The sequence below is a fragment of the Polistes dominula genome, unplaced genomic scaffold, assembly GCF_049000335.1.
Source record: "Polistes dominula isolate Pdom_NZ unplaced genomic scaffold, Pdom_raw_medaka contig_23, whole genome shotgun sequence".
Lineage (NCBI taxonomy): Eukaryota > Metazoa > Arthropoda > Insecta > Hymenoptera > Vespidae > Polistes > Polistes dominula.
Window position 1 is genome coordinate 5,193,109 of NW_028300963.1, and position 21,892 is coordinate 5,215,000.

Below are 21,892 nucleotides of genomic sequence, written 5' to 3' on the forward strand. Positions count from 1 at the left end.
GTTGGTTTATATGCACTTAACTGTTAACTTTGGTAAATACACCCGGGGTATATATAAGGCTAAAAAGTCATTGACGAAATTCAACGTAGACAAAACATGTAATATTTCTACGTCGTGAATAAGCTAAGACCATTGACTAAGTTTAAGCTCAAAATAAATTGCTCGATGATCTTTCAACGATGTTTAAATCCAAAGAGGAAATTTGTAAATGTCATTTCCCGTTCAACGTCAACTGTTGTTCTACGTCAAATTATGACCATTTTTTTTTTCTTCTCCTTCTCATCTTCTTTTTTATAACTTTGTTTATAGAATGAAACGTAATTAATGTGAAATGGTTTAAAATGATTATTGCCGTTTCTTTTTATGTAAAACCAATTGCTTAAAGCGATCTTCCTTTCCTGTTAGAAAGTTTAGCTATGTCAAATAAGATCGGACAGATTAACACGCTCATTTAACTCGGTTAAATTCAACCAAACTTGTTTTCCAAACTTCTCTTATTCTACTCTTTTCCCTCTCTTGTGTCTTCTACTAGCACAGCTCCTATATTCGAATGGTTTTACGTACGTTCACATTTTACGAACTAACGAATTTTGAAAATGGAATAGATAAGAATACGATTATCCGCGTGGTGTAAAGTTGGAAGAAAATCGAATGATGATGATGATGATGATGATGATGATGATGATAATGTTATGGAGAAAGAGAAAGTAACGTAAGAGTTTTAAATTTATCGTTTGGAACTTTTTATTCGAGTGATTCCGTAGGGAGAACCCTATCAAGAAAGAAGACATGTTTGCTACTTCTTCTTCTTCTTCTTCGATTACCGAAAACACAGCCGGTCACCGTACCAAATTATCCAACTTTTTACCTCGTTCAATGCCTAATGACTTTCTCTTCTTTTTTTCTTTTAAATTAAACTCAATTTTTCTTCTTTTTCTTCTTCTTTTATTACCCCCTTTGTTATTTTCTTCAACTTTTTTTAAAAATAATTTTCTATGTACGCTTTGAGAATTCATCAATTCATGTAAAATTTCATTCGATTTAAATCAAATTTATTTTGATTGAAAAATAAAAAAAGGACAGAAAATATTTGACGACGAAGTTGCATATAGGAAGAGTAAGTAAAAGGGGTGTGACCAAGTACTTTGGTCATATAACCCTTCTAGAATTCGTAGGAGGGTAGTTTGCTCCATAAGCTGGACGAACGAACGCTTTGAAGTCTTGCACGAAGGCCGAGCATAGAAAGTGGATGAGGTAAATTTGATTTCGTAGAAATTCCAAAGTGCAAAGTAGTCTCGAGTGTATGTGTGTGAGAGAGACAGAGATAAAGAGAGAGAGAGAGAGAAGAAGAAGAAAAAGGACGGAAAATGATGATAAAAGAAAAAGAAGGAATTACGGGAAAAGAGTGGGAATTACTTGCATGACCGACTACAAATGCAAGAATGCATCCTCGTTGAAAGTTCGTTAACGAAAACGTTACTCGATCCTCTTGAATTTAATGAATATTTAAAATGCATATTGGACAACACAATGGCAAATCTTTTAATTTTCCTCTGACTTTGTTCTTCCTTTTTTTTTCCTTTTTTTTCTCTCTCTTGAAAAAGTACAATGACAAATTCAACATTTAAAAATAATTTCCTTCTCGTTCAATTTGATGTCTGTAAAATCATTTTTATAGCTACTCCTTTTTTTTCTGTAAGATTGTACAATCTATTACAATTATTATTAAGCTAAGGATATAAAATGAAACGAAATTTGTTTTCTCGAACGAATTTACGTCTCTTCATCTTTTAAATTAATTTTGCTTACCCACCCACGAAGAAAATGGTAGAACCGAAATAACGAAGCTTTCGGGATTAAACTACTATTAAAAGGGGACACACTTTAATTTGATTTTCTTGATTGCGGTATAGTAGGACCCAATCATATTTCGTTGAACAAATTTTGTACTTTTGTATTGCTAAAAAGTTCCTATTTACTTTTAACTTCTTTTTCCGTCTGAAAAAATAAAAAAAAAAAATAAAAAATTGAAAAAAAAAAGGAAATAAGAGAAATAAGTTGATAAGAGAATTTTTTGCAAGAGAAAATGAAAAAAAAAAAAAATTAAAAAGAAGAAAAAATTCTTTCGCTCGTACAAGAGATTCGCCGGAGGTTAAAAAGTTCAGCTTTATCGTTGATAATAAAACATCGGTTCCGTCTTTCCTGAGAGACTTTTCCAATTCTCTCGTGGCCAGAAGAAGATTAAAACTGATCGAAACTACTTGCCAAAGTTCTTTTTTCGCCTTTTAAGATAACTCCAGTTCATTCGAATTCTTTTCTTTTTTCGATGGAACGTTTGTAAAAGCTCCTGTTAAATCACTGAACAATTCCACCGAGAATCTCTTCGATTTTTCGACAAAAAATCCATTTAAAAAAAACGTAAAAGAAGAAGAAGAAGAAGAAATAAAAATTGTCGAGAGTAAATTCAACCCTGTATTTTTGGATTATGAATTTTTCAACGAGAAACTCCAAATAGAATGAAGGTAAACGAAATGTTTGATAAAGGAAGAATCACTTGAAACATCAAATAAAAAAGAAAAATAGAAAGAAGGGAGAAAGGGAGAAAGATAAATAAAAAGATAAAAAGACAAAGAGGATTTATTTTTCAGTTTGTGGGAAATATCCGGGTATCTTTAGGGACGAAGGGTTATATTAGTGGAAAATATATATATATATATATATATATATATATATATATATATACACTACTGCAGCAACTCTACACACTGTAGGAGAAACAACCATCGTTTTCTCGTTCCTCTTTGTCTTTTTTTTTTTTTTTTTCCTTTTTATTTTATACCCCTAGCCACAGTTCCTCTCTTGCAGCAAAGCTAATTGCCAGATCAAAGACCTACGAGTTTCCGAACTAACTCTCCACGCGACTTTAACTCGCAACCCTAACGTGCGAGCTTTGTGGCTCTTAAAACTTACTACCCTGAAACCCCTTCGACGTTTCTTTTTTTTTTATTTTCTTTTTCGAATCATTCTACAACGATTTACCTTGAACACATATTAACGTTTCTTTTTCTATCCTATATTTTTATTTATTTTTTTTTTTTTTGATTCTTCTTTACAATTAATATCCCCTCTTTCACATAATTTGTCGACTTATAGAAAAATAAGTTGCTAATGAAGAAAAAAGAAAAACTTAGTAAGAGGGTAAAAGAATCGACTTATGCTCTTGTTGAAAAAGTAGACGCTTGTTTTCGACGACTAATAGTAAGACAAGAGGAGAACGTCTTGCCAGGATCATATTTCACGGCACTTTCACATAGGGTAGACGTGAAAAAGAGAAGAAAAAAAGAAAGAAGAAGGAGAAAAAGAAGAAGCAAGACACGAAGCACTATCCGTGCCGAATTTTTCCCTACTTGTCGTCGTCGTTGAAGGGTGAAAGGAAAACCCAAAGGCCGTTCTCCTCCTATCTATTGTAACTCGTGAGAGAGAATGAGACAATAAAAGAGAGACAGACAGAGAGAGAGAGAGAGAGAGAGAGAGAGAGAGTGACAACGAAGCTAAGATTACCACAAGAGAGATGCCTTTTCCAAATGACATCACAGTCATTATCCTCAAATTTCCTTTATACAATCCAAATAATGATCAAATTAATTCCATCAGTTCTCATTTTCCCAAAATCCGATCCAACTGATCATTGCAAATATAATCAACGGAATCTAATAAATTAGTTATTTAATTAATTCAACATTTAATTATTAATATCCTGAATTTTATCAAAGTATATAAAATAGTCATAAATTCAAACCCTCATCCTATATTCTGTTGAGAATTATTAAACATTTTTTTTTTTTTAATAATAATCCATAGGAAGTATTAACTCTTTTAAACACGGTAGGATTAAAAGTATCCCACCTCTATGATACACCATAATGAATGGTTGAATATTTTTAATCCTATCTTGAAATATTGCAATAGCTATACATGCTCATAGGTTTATATTTCGTTATATATTTGCGTAAAATAGTTGAATAATATCTTTAATAAATGTTACAAATGTAATTAAAGTAATATACAAAAGAAATATATCATTTATAACGCAATAAAATGTCTCTCTACAACACAAAGCTATTTTATTATTTGAAATTCTGTGACGTAAAGAATTAATGGATAAAATAATTGAATAGATCGATCATCCTGTAGGAAGGGAAATTTACATGGGGCCAAGAAACGAAGCATTTAATGTTCTCTTTTTTTCACGTGTGCGTGTACGTGTATGTACGATGTTCCCTTTCTCCCACCCTTTATATCGAGCAAGACTTTGCGATCCTTCGTTTGTAAACACGTTTAAAAGGACGAGACTGTGGTATTCGAGGAGCTTTGCTCGAAGTTCTCTTGCCCATTCGGACCATTCTGAGTTTGTATGGCCGTTGCTGGCAACTTGTCTCAATTTACGGGAACGATGCTTGCATTCCGTGGACAGAGCAAACTCTCCCAAACCGAATCGCCAAACCACACCACACCACCAGGCTAATTTATATTAATTTTAGACGCGTATATATTCGAATTAACACGCTACTATCCCGCGAGAAATCACGAGAAAACGTCTCCCAATGCTTTTCAAGCATTCCAGCTTTGAATTTGTTGGATGATGAAGAAGACAGAGAGAGAGAGAGTGAGAAAGAGAGAGGTATGCTTCTTCGTCTATGTGTTCCACTCTATCCTATATGTGTGAGAAACAAAAACAAACATATGAAAAGAAAAATAGAAAAAGAATAAGAATAAGAAGAAGGTACCGAGAATAAATCAAAGCGACGGGGCACGCGTTTCCTTCCTTCTCTTTTCGAAAAACCAACTAACTTGCTGGCTTCATTAATCTCAATCGCGGGGATGCGTTTCCTTGCGTTTTCATTTTCCTTTTAATCCCTCCATTCATACACGCTCGATTTTCCTTGATATCCGTTCTTTCATTTCAACCTAAATCAACATTCCAGTAAGTCCACTCTACAAATTGCTGAATTAATTATCCGTATTAACGTACGGGTTTACTACTATTACCAACTTTCAAACGATTTTCTCGATTTATCTAACTTTTCTTGTTTTTTTTTCCCCCTACTTATCTCAACGTTTCTGGAATGTTGTTAAAGTTTCCTTCATTTAATTTAATTTTATTTTTTTTTATCTGTTTTTAGATATCCATACGTACTACTGGATCCGAGAACTCGTCTATTACTTGCATAATGGTTGCCTGTTGTTTATGGTAAGTATTTCATCAAATAATTATTTTCTTAATACATTGCGGAACGCTGATGAGATATCTCGTTTTTGATATTGCATCGCTAAGGGCCGTTGAGATATTACTACTATTACAAGTGATTATAAATGTAATAAATATTTATACTTCATACGATCTAAATAAAGCTGTGATCCAACGATAATTATTCTTATGTGCTAATATTGTTTGAAGAAGATCAACTTTTTTTCTATTTTTTTTTTCATCATGTTTTATATTGATTTGATCAGTATGATTATTTTCTTTGAAAATAAATATTTAACTCATATAAATATTATATGACAATGATTTGTAATAAAATTCCTGGTCCGCAAAGTGTTAAAATATTTATATAATAAAACATATTTAGAAATTAGATATTTTTTATGAACATTACTTAACAATTGAATTACGTTCTTCATTCATAGAATAGAATATTGTTAGAAGTTTGCATCTTCTTCTTGTTCTTCTTCTTCTTCTTCTTCTCTTGATTGAAGAATGATCGATCCCCATAACTCTCAAGGAATGTCAAGTAGAGAAAGCAGAGAGTTCAGATGTCGTAATTAATTTTCGGAAGTCGTTAACCGTCGCTTCCTTATCCAGTTATCCAACACCTAAATCAGTCCTGAGAGAAGAGACAAGCAGCCTACGTGCTTCCGCCTGTAGTCTCTTAAATCCTTCTTATCCCTTGAATTATATGCATCCGTAGATGCAACGCATAGATGAGGAAAGGGAAGGAGGTGGATAGTAGGTAGAGGAGGATAGAAAGAAGGAGAAGGTGGGGAGGGAAATAGAGAGTGAAATTTTATTTGAATTTGTACGCGTCGTCTATCCTAGCACAAGTTTCTTAGGTTCTTCGTAAAGATTGGAAATGGTCCAATGTTGTGTAGCAGACAGGAATGCGGACCCTCCTCTATCTCCCCCACCCCCTATTTTTCTTTCTTTCTTATTATTTTTCTTTTTTTTTTTTTGTTGAAATCTCTAGAATCTCTAGTTCTCTATGCGTTTATGTATATATCTATGGATAAACGGTGGGAGGTGTTAAATCACCGAGAACGTCGTCGTCGTCGTCGTCGTTCTGTCACAAACGTCAAGTGTCATGCCTTTGAATTATTTTCGAAATTTAATCTGCTTTTAATTCGCAATCAGATATAAACCTTTTAAACAGACGAATGGGGCGCTAAGTTAGCAACGATTAACGCGTCGTTCATTAGTTCAACTTTTTATTTTCAATATTTGTACGTTTTTTTTTTTCACATTGGAATTTAGGAATTTTCACATTTGTCTTCGTGTTTGTTGATGATCGAAAATTTACGATATCTTTTTTTTTTTTTTCATTGAACCCTTTCAAAAATATGATATCATTATCATTATCTTGATTATCATCATCATCAAAAACGCAACTCTGAAGGGAGCCAAAAATCAAAGATCGATTTGCGATTTGGTGACACTTACACGTAGCAGACAGATAAATGTATTGGTAGAAGGCGCCTGTAACGATTGCCAAGGAGTCCTAGACTCGTGATCACATGGTTAGACTTGAAGACGAAGTACTTTTTACCCGGATACTATTACACTTACACATTTACTTTACTTTCGTTCGTTCGTTCGTTAGTTTCTTCGTTCGTTCTGTCTAACTTCTATTCCTTACTTCCCGACACAAAGTAATTTCATGTTTCTAAGTTGAGAATACGTGTTGTTGTTACTTGACCTAGCTTAAAATATTTCAACAATTTTCGTTTTTTTCTTTCCTTTTCTATTTTTTTTTTTTTGGTTCTCGTTAAGATCCTGATGCCAAATAACTTTTTTTTGAGTTGCTCATAAAGAATACTAATTATCTTTAAACTTAACTAGAACGTATTGGCCAACGTTGGCACGAAACGTCAATCAGTATCCATCTGTTTAAATTAAATTCAAACTGAAATTATTCTCAAGCAAGTCTACAAATCACGACCTACTTTATTCGATAAAAATAATAGGAAAAGATTTTTGAGATCATTTTTCGAGAATAGTCTTTTTTTACGTTTAGGATATCGATCAAACGAATAATTAATAAATTCTTCAAAAAATTCAACAAACGTTTAGCATTATTTGAATAAAACACAAATCTACATGCATACTATCGCTACGAAGATATTTTTTGGTTATTTGTTACATTTCGATTCGTTGGAATTTACGATTGATAGTTTAGTCTTTTTTGGCTGAATAATTCTCGTGTGTGAACCATTCGCAGTGTGATGTTACGTAATTGGTAGCAGGTGGCGAAACGACGGAAGGTGGTTGGCCCACGCAGAACCGACTTAACTGTTAAACTTAACGAGGAAAAAGAGTAAGAGAGGGAAGAACGGACGAAGAGAAGACGACGAGTAAAGGCGTCTGCGACGTTGGCTATAAATAATAGAAGGGGGAATCCCAAGGTGCTAGAAGAACTTCTTACTCGCCTATATATATATATATATATATATACTTCACGAACAAATATACACTCGCTCATGCCAATTGCACTCTGATCTCGATCGACACTTTCAAATACTACTTTGCTTATTTCCACTCTTCAGGATTCGTCAATAATTTATAACTTTAAGTTGCATTCTTATGTTCATCCTTTCTTTTTCTTATTTTCTTTTCTTTCCCTTTTATTTTTTTAAGGGATTTGGCCACTAAAGAGCCCGAAAAATAGGCTTCTTTGTGATTTTTTTTTTATTCTTTCAGGAAAAATATACTTTGAAAAACAAGTACTTAGAGATATTTTCTAACCCGATCGTTTGGGATATCATTTTTTAGGTCCTCTACGGGACCATTTAAAACAATAAAAAATAATTTAGATATTTTGAAAATCCTATAGTGGATTATAGTTTACCCCTTAACTCATTTACATCATGATTATAATTAATCTTCCTTGTTTCAAACATCCGCAATATTATAAATTGACGACTGACTCGATATCAACACTCAAATACTCACAGATATAAAAACAAATACTTTCTATGCGGAATATTTTGCATTCGGTGATAACGGAAAGTCATTTGCTTGCGGATATATTCGGGCTTGCATGCAAATTGGTTAAATGTAAATAGAAGGATTCAGCCCAAGGGACGTTCACCCTCGTCGATCTAGCAGAAATATTTCAACGATGGCCAAACTCTGCAAAAACGCATAGTAGGTCGGAAAACAAAAGGGCATGGAAAACTGAAATAGACAAAAAAAAAAAGGAAGAAGAAAAGTAGAAGGGAGAGTCAGCAGGAATAATACGAAACTGCTTTGAATGTCGCGTCATTTCTTTCCTATACTTTTCGTATTCCTCGTTGTGTTGACAACGACACGAGTATGCAGTGACCCAGATTGGTAAAACGAAACTGCTCAAGACCAAACCCACACATCCCTTTTTTCCCTGGCGCTTATTTTTAACGATTTTCAGTCGTTCTTACTACTTTCTTCCATTCTTACGATTTTCCTTGCTGTGGATGGTGTAGGAGTAGATGTCTAAGGGGTTCCCTTCTTTCATTTTTCGTGTTCGTTCAACTCGTGACATTTAACGGAACTCCTTCATTATGGGGAACTTCTTCTTCTTCGCTTCTTATTCTTCTACTACTTCTTTTCTTCCTATTTCAATGAGGCCTTGAAAAATTCATTAAACCAAACGATTACTCAAAGGAAACTTTTCTTCCCTAGAGAGAGAGAGAATTCTCTAAAACGTCAATAATGAAAGAGAAGGAAAAAAAGGAAATAAAAAATGTCGAAGAAAACGTCATAGTACCATTTATTGCATTATAAAAATAAAATATAAAAAAAAAAATAGAAATTAAAAAGATCAAAATAACCGGGAGTAACGTAGAACTACTAGTTCTGTTTTGCCCTCAATTAGGAATTTCGCTGATGAGAATTATGAAAGTTCAAAGTCTACGAAACATCGAAAGGTCGTTGGTGATAATGTCTGTATCGTGTTCATCGGAATGCAAGAGAGAGAGAGAGAGAGAGAGAGAGAGAGAGTGCAACAAGGCAACTCGATGACTCTAATCGACAAATTCCACTCGATAATTGCAATAACCTTCGAGAGCATCCACTTCTCTACTCTTCCAACGTTCCTGGTAAATACGATATGGGAGTAGTAGTTCATTTGGGATCGGTTTATTTATCAAGATACTTCATCTTGTTTCTTTTTTTTTTTTATAATGTTGTAACCAAGATCGACCTAAAAATGTAGGATGACTTTTTTGTGTAATTAAAAATTTACTCGACGTTTAAGATTAATGAGAAGTTTCAAATGAAAATTTAACTTAAAGAAATCATATCTTTGAACAGAAAAATAATGATTCTTGTCATTTAACCTGAAAAAAAACTAATCCTTTAGCAAGATTTATGTTCGCGAATATCACGTAACAACACGTTTAATAAACCTCAGAATGAAAGATATTGCAAAGCTTTATTCTAGAAATATATCCGCATTACCATCAGCAATATAAACTCCTCTATTCTCTATCTACTCTTTTCCAACTTTTGTTGCTACGAGCTAGAAAGACATTATCGTTTATCGTAAACGATGGATCCCTCAGGGTAGTTTCCAAGACAACCGAGGGTTAAATTCGCATCTCTTGATTTTCCTTCTACGTTTCGTTCATATCCCGTGAGGCAAGAAAAAAAAAAGTATACTTAAAAGAACTATACCCAAGTAGAACGAAAAATAAACAGAATTCCTCTCTCGATTGCTCAATTTGTCATTTTGCAAAAAAAAAAAATAAATACAAAAACGAGAAAAGGAAAACCTGGAGAAGATGCACTAAACTGTCCGTTAGGGTTCTATTTTTTTTTTTTTTTATTATTATTTCTCTCTAAACCCCAAAAAAGAAAAAAGAAAAAATCGTTTAAATTTTGTGTTGTTTCTTTTTTTTTCCAGACAAATCTGGGGTTGGTTTTAAGTTTGGAAAAAGTGTCCGGATTCGTTCCGGACGAGGTTGTCCTGGTGTTTAGCGGTGGTGGCAGTGGAGAAGGTGAGGGAGGAAGGAGGGAGAACCAAAAGGAAAGAGGAGCGAGGTTAAAGTACGTTATTATCAGGTGAAATTCGAGAAATCTCTTGTCCAAAGTGGCTAAGAGCGTAAGTCCCCGTCGAGTGCACCAAGAGTGCTCCGGGGTGGAGGCGCAGGTGCAGGTGCAGCAAGAGAGGCGAGCACCGAGGCGCATGCCTCACCTGGGGCCTGACATGACAACCCGGCTGTCCGCCATGTTTTACACGGTCGAGGTCGGGGACACCAAGTTCACCATTCTCAAGCGATACCAAAATCTCAAACCAATTGGTTCTGGTGCTCAGGGAATCGTCTGGTAAGTTGAATTTCTTTTTTCTTTTTATACAATTCTCATCATCATTTCAATCATTGTCATTTATTTCGAATGGGAGGGTTTTAATTTTTAGAAACGTGCACACACACACACACACACACACGTTTTGCTTTTATAATTGGATCAACAAATTGTCAATTGTCAATAATAGCGAATTCATCAAAATATTCAAGATAAATTATATCTGTAGACTGTTATTCTTATTTCTATATACTTTGTTAAATCCTGGATTGAAGTAGACTTAGAGAAGAGAGAGAACTGGGTTTTGTCGTAAATGCGATTGTTTGTTGATCCAAAATCCAAACGTAATGCGTTTAACTGAGCTTTATTGTTAGTGTTTCTCTTTCTCTCTTTCTTTCTTTCTCTCTTGTTGAAATCGATTAAAGATGAAGTAGGTAAGTTGTGTTTAGTGTGTCTTCTTTTGTTAGTTATTCCTTCTTTCTCTTCCTCTGGCACTGATCTTTCTTTCTCCAAGCACTTTGAATTATTCTTTAGACAAGGAGAGATGTATTTGGTAAGTCCTAAAGAATATACGGATATTGGTTTTCGATGAAATTCAAGCACTAGAGTCTTCGGCTAACAAAAAGGTAAGTTTTAGGATGCAATAAGATCGATAGCACATTCAATGGGAAAAAAGCTTCGGGGAAAATTGCCGATCAAGTCATCTTTTACGGCTATGCCTTTTCTTTTAACTTAAACCTTAAACCATAGAATATAAAACCTATACAATGTCGAGGATTTTCGATTCATCGATCGGTTTGATAAAAAAAAAGGGAAAGAAACTACTTCTTATTCTTCTTTCTATGTTTCCTTTTCTCTATTATCCGATATAATTTATTTTTGTTTATTTTATTTCTTTTAATTCTTGCTATCATTTTCGGGGTACATTTCTTTCTTTCTTTCTTTCTTTCTTTCTTTCTTTCTTTCTTTCTTTCTTTCTGAAATTATTAAAAGATAGTTTAAAAACAGTGTAAATGTGTCGTAAAACGAGAACCATCCATACTTACAATTCTATTTATTGTTAATAATATTTTTAAATTTATGCACGCTTCTTTTAACATAATTAATATAATAACGAGAATCGTGTAACAAAGATCAATGTCTAGGATTACTAACACCAATCATATAACACCTCATTTATCTTCATTTATATTAATTTTAAGTTTATCATATGTATATTTTTCATTATGATTATTATTTTTATGATTTGATTATCTTATTGCATGGTTTTTGGACCCATCCGAACGATACACCTTTTTTTTACCAAACTTTCAAACTCTGTCATTGATATTTCACAAAATTTCAAACAGATTTGCAATAGAATATCTGTTATTGAAATGAAAGAAAAAAGACAAAAAAATAAACAAAATGTATGGATGGTTCCGACAATCAGGCAGGATCCTGTCATTCGACAAAGAGAATTGACATTAAAAAAAAAAAAATCAAAAAATAAACGCAGAAAAAATAATGTCATAAATTCTTTTTGTCAAATAAAAAAAAGAAAAAAAATAGAAAAAAGGTTAAACGTTTTTACGACCACATTTTCTTTCCCTTTGTATCTTGTTGTGCTTGTCGTTGGTTTGGTAGCTAGAACTCTGCACGTATATCTACTAGTTAACGTACGAGCCAAGTTCGAGCAAAAAAGGGCGAGAGGAAAGGGAAAGAAAGAAAGAAAGAAAGAAGAAAGGAATATTAGGCAGTTAAGGTATGGCTAACGCAGTACCTGCAAGCACAATGGAACCTGCCAACGTTAGAAGTGGTTATCGTCGTCATGTTTTCGGTGATACCGAACTTTGCATACCTGAGAGATACATTGACGTCGAGCCACGTGGCGTTGGTGCACAGGGTGTCGTTTGGTGAGTCGTTTTTATCATTGGTATGTTTTTCCTCTCGTTTTTGAGTTTGTTTTTCGTTTTTTAGCCTTAAGCCGTCTACCCAATGGATATTCATTTACAAATTTAATATTATTTATATCATAGAAATTGTTTACCTCATAAAATACGTTCATTCAATGTTTCATATCGTTTTCCATGATGTTTTTTGTTACAGTGCTGCATACGACACAGTAACGGCGCAAAATGTGGCGATTAAAAAATTGTCAAGACCTTTTCAAAACGTGACACATGCTAAAAGAGCCTACAGAGAGTTCAAACTCATGAAATTGGTCAATCATAAAAATGTAAGTTATTATTTATATTCATTTAATATATTATATTAATAATAATATATTGTTTATATTATATTATAAAGAAATTACAATCCTTTTAGTTTACTGGCAACCCCCTTTATGTGGGTCAATCTCGTTCATACTTTCCAACTATATATTATATATATATGCACATATATGAGATAATTATAAATTTTTGGTAGAGAATATCTTCGCGTGATGATTCCTTCGAAAGATAATCGCTCTGAAAAATCTTTATATAGTTACACTTAAATGATTTATCTTACAGATAATCGGTCTTTTAAACGCGTTTACGCCGCAACGGTCGTTGGACGAGTTTCAAGATGTGTATTTGGTGATGGAACTTATGGACGCGAATCTGTGTCAGGTGATCCAGATGGATCTGGATCACGAACGTATGTCTTATCTGCTATACCAAATGTTATGTGGTATCAAACATTTGCACTCAGCCGGTATCATTCATAGGGTAAATAATATATTTTCATTTTTTGCAAGACATTTTTTTTGTCGTTAAATAAATCATTGTGATTTCGTTAAAAAAAAAGACGAAGTTATGCATTGTTGATTGTTCTTTTTAAATAACAGGATCTAAAACCAAGCAATATCGTTGTCAAATCAGACTGTACGTTAAAAATTCTCGACTTTGGTCTGGCGAGAACTGCCGGAACAACGTTTATGATGACACCATACGTAGTAACGCGGTATTACCGAGCGCCTGAGGTAAGTCAAATAATTCATCAAATTTCATTGAAAGATATTTTAATTTTAATTTTAATTTTAATTGTAAGATTATTTTATTTTAAAAGAGAATGAGAGAGATTGGTGTAAAACGGCCTTTTTACAATAATTTTTATGAATTTTTATTAACACAAAGAATTTATATAATTTTTTTTATATTGTTAGGCAGAAAAAGAAAAAAAAAGTTGAATATGTTGAAGCCTCTAAATCTATCTGTTTAAATATTAGAAACTTGGATCATGTGGTTGTGTTTGATTATTGACGAATGACTATAATAACGTTACTTTTATAGGTGATATTAGGTATGGGTTATAAAGAGAACGTGGACATATGGTCGGTAGGATGTATCATGGGTGAAATGATCAGAGGTGGTGTACTTTTTCCTGGTACCGATCACATCGATCAATGGAATAAAATAATTGGTGAGTTTTTTTAATAGATTAATCGTAAACGCCCTTATTCTCTTATAATTGTGCCCATAATGTATGAAAGTGGTTTAAGTCAAGAATTAAAAAAAAAATGGGTTTATCAGTTATTTTACATCACATTTTATTTTAAATTAAATAAATTCAATGTAATTTTCACGATATTGTCAAAAATTCATCGTTAGATATAGTATTTGTTTTATTTCAATATTAATATAGAATTCATTTAGTAAATAAACCTAATTGAATAAACTTATATTTTTAAGCAAACATTTTGAATTGTAAATCATTTATTTATTTATTTTTTTTTTTATTTTTTCTATATATAATTGTAGAACAACTGGGAACACCGGCGCAAGAATTCATGCAACGGTTGCAACCAACGGTAAGGAATTACGTGGAGAACAGACCGCGATATCCTGGATATCCGTTCGACAGGCTATTTCCGGATGTTCTGTTTCCCTCCGACTCGTCGGAGCATAATAGATTAAAGGGTGAGTAGGTCAGCGAGTCGTCGGCCCTTATTCCTAGAGTTAATCGATCGCCGTTTTTACATGACGAAGAAGAACCAACCACCCAAACCACCCACCAACCCTCCTCCTTCTTTTTCTTCTTCTTATCGAAATCCCCCATATCATAAATTTCTATTTCTAGATTATTTTTACTTAACCCATTACCCGCCACAATAAGAAAATACAACAACAAAAGAATTAAATTAACTTTTTCTTGTATTATTATTTTATGTATGCCATTGTAATGTGGTAATATTTTGTTCGTTGTTATAATTCACTAAATAATTTAGAATTATATTAAATCAACATTTAATAACAAAGCCACAACAACGCGTAGCTTGAGCATCCTAGTATTATAATATTTAATTATTATACAATAATTATAATATTATTATTTTCTTTATTATTATTTTGTTGTTTCTCTTATATATTACAGCAAGCCAGGCTAGGGACCTATTGTCGCGCATGCTCGTAATCGACCCAGAACGACGCATATCCGTCGACGACGCGTTGCTTCACAATTACATAAACGTCTGGTACGACGAGGGTGAAGTCAATGCTGTAAGTATCGATCGATCATAATCGATCATTCGCAAAAAATGATCACACCACACTCTTTTTTTATAAAAAAAAAAAAAGACAAAAAAAAAGCATACTAGTAGTGATCTTTATGTTTTCTTTCTTTTATTATTTTGTTTGTGTATATGTTATTATTTAGCCCGCACCTGGACCATACGATCACAGCGTGGACGAAAGGGACCATGGTGTAGATCAATGGAAAGAACTGATCTATCAAGAGGTCATGGAATACGAGACAAGCCATAATTCGGCAGCGGTTGCTGCACCACCGGATAGTGCAGGCTCCCGGTAGATACAGCGAAACTTCTTTTCCTCGAAGCTTTTCTCCTACATTTAGAGAAGAGAGAGATTTGTTTTAAAACAAAAACAAACAAAAAAAAACAAAAAAACAAAAAAATTCAAAAAGGAGAGAAGCTTGGTGTCGTATGAGATAGAGAAAGAAATAAATATTAGTAGACTGCTACTGAAATTCTCACTCTCTTTCTCTCCTCTCTCTCTCTCTCTCTCTCTCTCTTTTTTCTCTCGTATATTCTCTCTCTTTCTCTCTCTCTCTGTTTCTCTTTCTACCGATCCTCGTGCCCATCGTTCTCAAAGTGTTTGACAAATCAGACTAGCGACAAATCTCTAAAAAGATAAAATAGAGAAATTCTTCCTTAAAAAAGAAACAAAATGTAATTTGAACTTGAACATAAGTTACGAATAAATTGAAATAATTTGGACGAAGAGGAGGAAGACCTGGAGAGAGCAAAAATTGTCCATTTTGTACTTTTTTCTTTCTTTTTTCTTTTTTTTTTTCGTTGCTTTGTTCATTCTAAGAAATAATCAACGTCAATGAACGTTCGACTACGTTATTTATTATTTAACACATCTATCTATCCTATCAATACAAATATATATATATATATATCTGTTAAATTTTCGTTGGTCACGTGTAGACGATAAAATTTAGGATCTTTTTTTAGATCGAGAGAGAGAAAGCAAATAGAACATTATTACAGTCTTCTTCTCACTAATGATCGAAATATTAGTAATCTCTTCTATTTAGAAAACGAGTTTGATTCATTTTTTTTCTCAAAGCTCGCTCTCTCTTTCTATCACCCACACACACACACACACACATACCACACACATATTACACACATTATCTATTTCTCTCTCTATCTCTTACTCTATCTTCTGAAAATAAAACTTTTATCGTAAGATATGGGGAGAAAATATACCAAAAATAATAATAATAATAATAATAATAATAATAATAATAACAAACATTGAAGAAAAAAAAAATTAGAAAAGAAAGAAAGAAAGGAAGAAGAAAAAGACGAGGATATAAAAAAAAAAAATTGTGTAATTCTGTAATAGTAAAAAAAAAAAAATTAACCATAGTCTTATAAAACGTGCTTTCCAGAGAGAACAAAAAAAAATTAAAAGAAAAAAAATAATAATAATAAAATAATAATAAAATAAAATAAAATAAAATAAAAATGTGGATCGCGCGAGGTGAACGACGAAGACGATTGATCGATTGATTGATATTCATCGATCGTCCATGATTAATTGAAAAGAAAAGAATAAAAAAAACAGGAGAGAAAAAAAAGAAAAAAAAAGTAATAATAATAATAATATATGAAAGCATTGTTTTTTCGTTCTGTTTCGTCGTCGTTGGACCTTGTGTGTGTGTGAGTGTGTGTATGTATGTGTGTGTACATAAAGAAAAATTAATATGACAGAGGGTGGGCCGTCCGAGAGCATGTTCAAAGTCTAATTAATTTGTCTTCTTCTTTTTTCTTTTTTTCTTTCCATTCGTATTATACAAATTTTAAAAATAATGAAAAGAAAAATGCTGCTTTCTTTCTCTCTCTCTCTCTTTCTTCTTGTCTATTTCTATTTCTATTTCTATCTGTCTCTCTCTCTCTCTCTCCCTCTCTCCTTCGATTTGTACGAATCATTTCGAATGAATTAAAAAACAAGCCCCTGACTACCACCCGCCGCCATGGCTCATGTAATAAACCGTCGATAACATTGTATATTTTTTATCAAGCCCATTTTTTATCGCGTGAAAACAAAACAAAAAAGAAGATATTAAAGAAAATAATAGGAAATGAAGAAGAAAAAGAAGAGCTCGTAATATCGGCGTTAATTAAAAAGGGCGCGAGTGAATATCATGTGAATTATATTTTAAATTGTTTTCTTTTTTAAAGAAATAATAATAATATTATTATTATTATTATTATTATTAATTATTATTATTATTATTATTATTATATGAAACAGTGCAATGAAAATTGTTCAAGCGTGTGCTTTGCCACGGTGTTTTGCGATCATACTTATCGTTAGTGAATTAGTTGATAAGAAATGTATGATTATACATTTATATGTAAATTTATAAATATATATATATATATACATGTATATATATATGAGTAAATTTACTTATACACGTATATATTTCCTTGTGCAATCATATTCGACGCAACGTTTTAGAACGAGATTTCCCACAACCCCATCCTCCTTCCCACCACCCTAATCCCCAGTCCCTTATTCGAGAAAAGAAAATGCGAATGAAATGTTCGCATAATGTGTACCTCGGATAATAATTATTATTATTATTATTAATTGTGTCGTACGTAGAAGAGATGATTTAAGGGAAATAAAATAAATAATACAAATATTTAAAAAATAAATAAATGAAAAAAAAACCTTAAGTAAAGTAAAGTAATCTTAAACGTTAATAGAGGAAAGAGAATTAATAATAATTAAAATAATAATAATAATAATAATAATAATAGTAATAATAATAACAATAATAATAATAATAATAATAAATAAAACGTGGCAATAATCGGCGTATCCAAAATTGTTTTTTTGTCGACAACGATCATCTAGAAGATTGTGCTATAAGTGAAATTACGATCAAAGATCATTGATAAGAACAATAAAACAACATCATTGTTACAAACAAACTAATAAACGCGATGATGGGTTTTTAATGCATAATATGTGTATGTAATATGTATGTATGTGTTTGTGTGGATATATTATATACACACATACAGACACACGCGTATATTATTATTCATTATACTATATTACTATTACTTTTTGTAGTATTTTTTTCTTTCTTTCTTTCTTTTTATTTCTTTTACAAACCAAATTATCATTAAAGTAAAAAACGATCGATCGATTCGTTGATTTCTTACCAGTTACAACTCTTTCTAATTTCGATATACTCTTATTTAATTGATCGCTAAGCGATTTTGAAAATGAAAATAAAAAGAAAAACAAAAAAAAATTGATATTGTTAATCATTGAGAATGAAATAAAGAAGAGAAAAACAAATAAAATAAAATAAAAAGACATTTGTGATCGGATGACGAGGGGGTGATGGGGTGGGGGGTGGGGTGAGGGGTAAGATCGATGCTGATTATACGACGACCGTTTTTGAACGATTAATTCGATCATATTGATATTGATATCGATAGTGATGAATAATGATAATGATTACGACGATTATATGATAATGATAATAATGATAATGATGATGATGATGATGATGATGATAACGACGACGATTACGATGATCATTATTATACGAATAATTGTATTTATTACATAACGGATGGTTGAGATTAGCAAGGTAAATCTAAGTAAGATGTACATATACATATACACATATACATATATATGGTATATATGTAAACGTGATATGTATGTATATGTATATAGTATATTTAATCGGTTACGTTGATGATGACGTGAATGATTGTAATGTAAACGTTGAATTTTTATTTTCCATGATGATGATGATGATGATAATGATGATAGTTATGTGAATATACCGCTACAGTCCGATCCAAATAATCAAGCTTTTGTAACACTAATTATTAAAATAAAAGGTAATGATGATATTGCTAATCACGTAATTGTATCGCATACGGTAATTAAAAAGTTAAGGAATAAAATAAAGAAATTAATTAATTAATTAATTAATTAATTAATTAATTATCGGATAATACGAATAGTGAGATTGAGAGGTGAATACTCTTATAATAATAATAATAATATTAATAATAATAGTATAATAATAATAATGATAATAATAGCACGATAATGATAATAATAATAATGACGATGATAATGATTATGATGATTATTATAATGGTGATGATAATAATAATAATTGAGAAAGATAAAATAAATGAATAAGTAAATAAATAAATAAATAAAAATAAAATTGAATGAAGCGAAGAACAATTGAAACGATGAACCAAAAATCTTTAAAAATTCAGCGAGGTAAGTCGCTGTTGTGTGCTTTGATTAGAAAGAAAAATCGCGCCAATTTTTCTCTCCGCTCCTGTTATACAAATGTAATAATCATATTCTCATTTATGCGCCTTGTCGTATATTACCTACACAAGTATCACACGTACTTATTAAACTAATAACAACACGTAACAACACATACCAACAAAAATCGAATACAGATAAAAACCGAGCTTTGCGAACACATACAACACATACACACACACTCATTTTTACGAAAGTAAGAAAACGCGAATTTATTACATGTAAAACTGAATTATAAAAATATACAAAAACAAAAAAAAAATTGAAGCCTTTTGCGCCTTTTTTGCAAATTTTCTCTAACGCGAAAAATATTTGCTCTCACGTATTTTCCTATTTTTATTATACACATATAAAATAATGAAAAAGGAAGAGGAAACAAAAATAATGCACAAATATAATATAAAATGAATCTAACGAAAAAAAAAAAAAAAGAAATGAATAAATAAATAAATAAAACGAGCATGAAGAAGAAAAAAGAAGGAAAGAAAGACAGAAATAATTTTTAAAACAAAACGACGAAATAAATAAAAGTCGTTCTCCCGTTTTAATAAACTCGACGTCAATTAAAACAAGCTGACCGACGAATGCTAATTAGCAAACAAGAAGTAAAAAAGAAAAAGAGACAAAATATTATTTAACTCTCTCTCTCTCTCTCTCTCTCTCTCTCTCTCTCTCTCTCTCTTTTCGTATGACATACGCATTTCCACAGGGTACTTTGAGACCATATTCGCCTCTTTTTCGCCATTCTACCTCACACACACACACCCACACCCACACACACACACACACACACACACACACACACACTACACGCGCACCACACGCATACACACATATTAAAACATATTACAAGACGTGCTCATACACAGGGTGTCCCACTGCGAAGAAGAGATAAATTAATTAATTAAGAAATTAATTAAATAATAAATAAATACACAAGAAGAAGAAGAAGAAGAGGAAAGAACTGAGTAAAAAATAAAAAAATATAACGAGGAAGAAATTTTGTGGAGAAAAAAAATTTTAAGGATAAAGAAAAAGAAAAAAAGACGATTTTTTTAAAAAGATAAAATGAAAAGGAAAAAAAAAACAAATTAAAAGAGAGAAATTAAATTAATAACAACAAAATGATGCTATTTTTCCAAGCGAATGGTATAAACGACGAAGAACGAATAGAAAGAACACAAACGAACCAAAAAAAAAGACACAAACACAGCCACACACATATAAATACACACATACACGCGCGCGCCTCTCTTTCTTCGCATTTTTGAAGGACTCGGTGAACCGTGATTCCTTAAAATTCGTCCAGCTCCCATGAGCCAGCACAATCTTCTTCTTTATTAAAATGAATGATTAATAAATGAAATGATTAATAATAAAAAAAAATTAAAAAAAAAAAATAAGAGAGCCAATCTTTATTCGAAGGAACGAATGAACGCTGTGAGATTTAATATTTGCGATCTTTCTTTCCTATTTCTCTCTCCCTCTCTCTCTCTCTCTCTCTCTCTCTCTTTCTTTCTCCCTATTTATTGTATTGTATAAAAGAAAAACAATAAGAACAAAAAAAAAAGAATGAAAGAAAGGAAGAGAAAATTGGAATAAGAAAATTGTTGAGGCTTTTTCTCTATGAGCTAGCAACGAATCCATTCATGGATTCCTACTACTACTACTACTACTAATATTATTACTACTACTACTACTACTACTACTACTACTATTACTATTACTATTATTAATATTATTAATACTGTACTATTACTATTACTATTATTAGTACTATTAACTAATACTCTCTAATATTCTATTATTAAAAATATTATAACAACTAATACTAAAAAGAAAAAAAACCCATAATAATTAACGCTATTATTAACTTACCATCATACTAATAATTATTATACGAAAAAAAAAACCTAATTACTGTGAAGAATTTCTAAAGATTTTTGGGTATACGCTTAGATAAAAAACAATGCGTGGGAGGAAAATGGAATTACCAGGTTTCGGAATGGCAAAAGTTTGTGATGATAATGAAAACAGTTTGTAGAAGACGATGAGAATGAATTATGCGAAAAACAAAATTAATCATTCTACCTGTTTGTAACTATTTATCTATCTATCTATTTATCTATCTATGTATTCTCTATCGATCTCTGCTGTTATTTAAAAAAAAAAAAAATAAGATCGTTCTGATACACAAGCAGAGATATGAAATAGTAGTCCAATTTCTGTTTGTTTAAACAAACAAACGAAATAAACAAAAATTAGAAAAAAGAAAAGCACAAAAAGATGAAGAAGAAGAAGAAGAAGAAATAGCAAGAGTATATAATAGTAAGTTGGTAATAATTAATTATATATAATATAAACGATAATTAGAATTTGTCCATAGAAAAAAAAACTGTACGCAATCATTCGAGGAGAGTTGAATGAACGATAAGGAAACGTGTAATAATTAAAAAAAAAAGGAGAACCAGAAAAAAAAGATAAATTTTGTTCGACGTGCGAGTACCTC

General features: G+C 31.7%; 1 protein-coding gene and 1 long non-coding RNA gene across 2 annotated transcripts in view; both read left to right on the plus strand.

Moving 5' to 3' along the window:
- The window catches only part of LOC149032545 (uncharacterized), a 105,364-nt gene extending 94,926 nt beyond the window's left edge, over positions 1-10,438 (plus strand). The window contains exons 4-5 of the long non-coding RNA XR_016176618.1: positions 5,184-5,251; positions 10,158-10,438. This is a non-coding gene — a long non-coding RNA (uncharacterized LOC149032545). The remainder of the gene's footprint in view (positions 1-5,183; positions 5,252-10,157) is intronic.
- The window catches only part of bsk (mitogen-activated protein kinase dJNK), a 15,427-nt gene continuing 3,972 nt past the window's right edge, over positions 10,438-21,892 (plus strand). The window contains exons 1-9 of the mRNA XM_015319508.2: positions 10,438-10,579; positions 12,185-12,453; positions 12,647-12,776; positions 13,054-13,251; positions 13,371-13,505; positions 13,816-13,945; positions 14,284-14,442; positions 14,897-15,021; positions 15,179-21,892. The exon at positions 15,179-21,892 is cut by the window's right edge and continues 3,972 nt beyond it. Of these exons, the coding sequence (XP_015174994.1) occupies positions 12,305-12,453; positions 12,647-12,776; positions 13,054-13,251; positions 13,371-13,505; positions 13,816-13,945; positions 14,284-14,442; positions 14,897-15,021; positions 15,179-15,331 (1,179 nt within the window). The 5' untranslated portion in view covers positions 10,438-10,579; positions 12,185-12,304 and the 3' untranslated portion in view covers positions 15,332-21,892. The remainder of the gene's footprint in view (positions 10,580-12,184; positions 12,454-12,646; positions 12,777-13,053; positions 13,252-13,370; positions 13,506-13,815; positions 13,946-14,283; positions 14,443-14,896; positions 15,022-15,178) is intronic.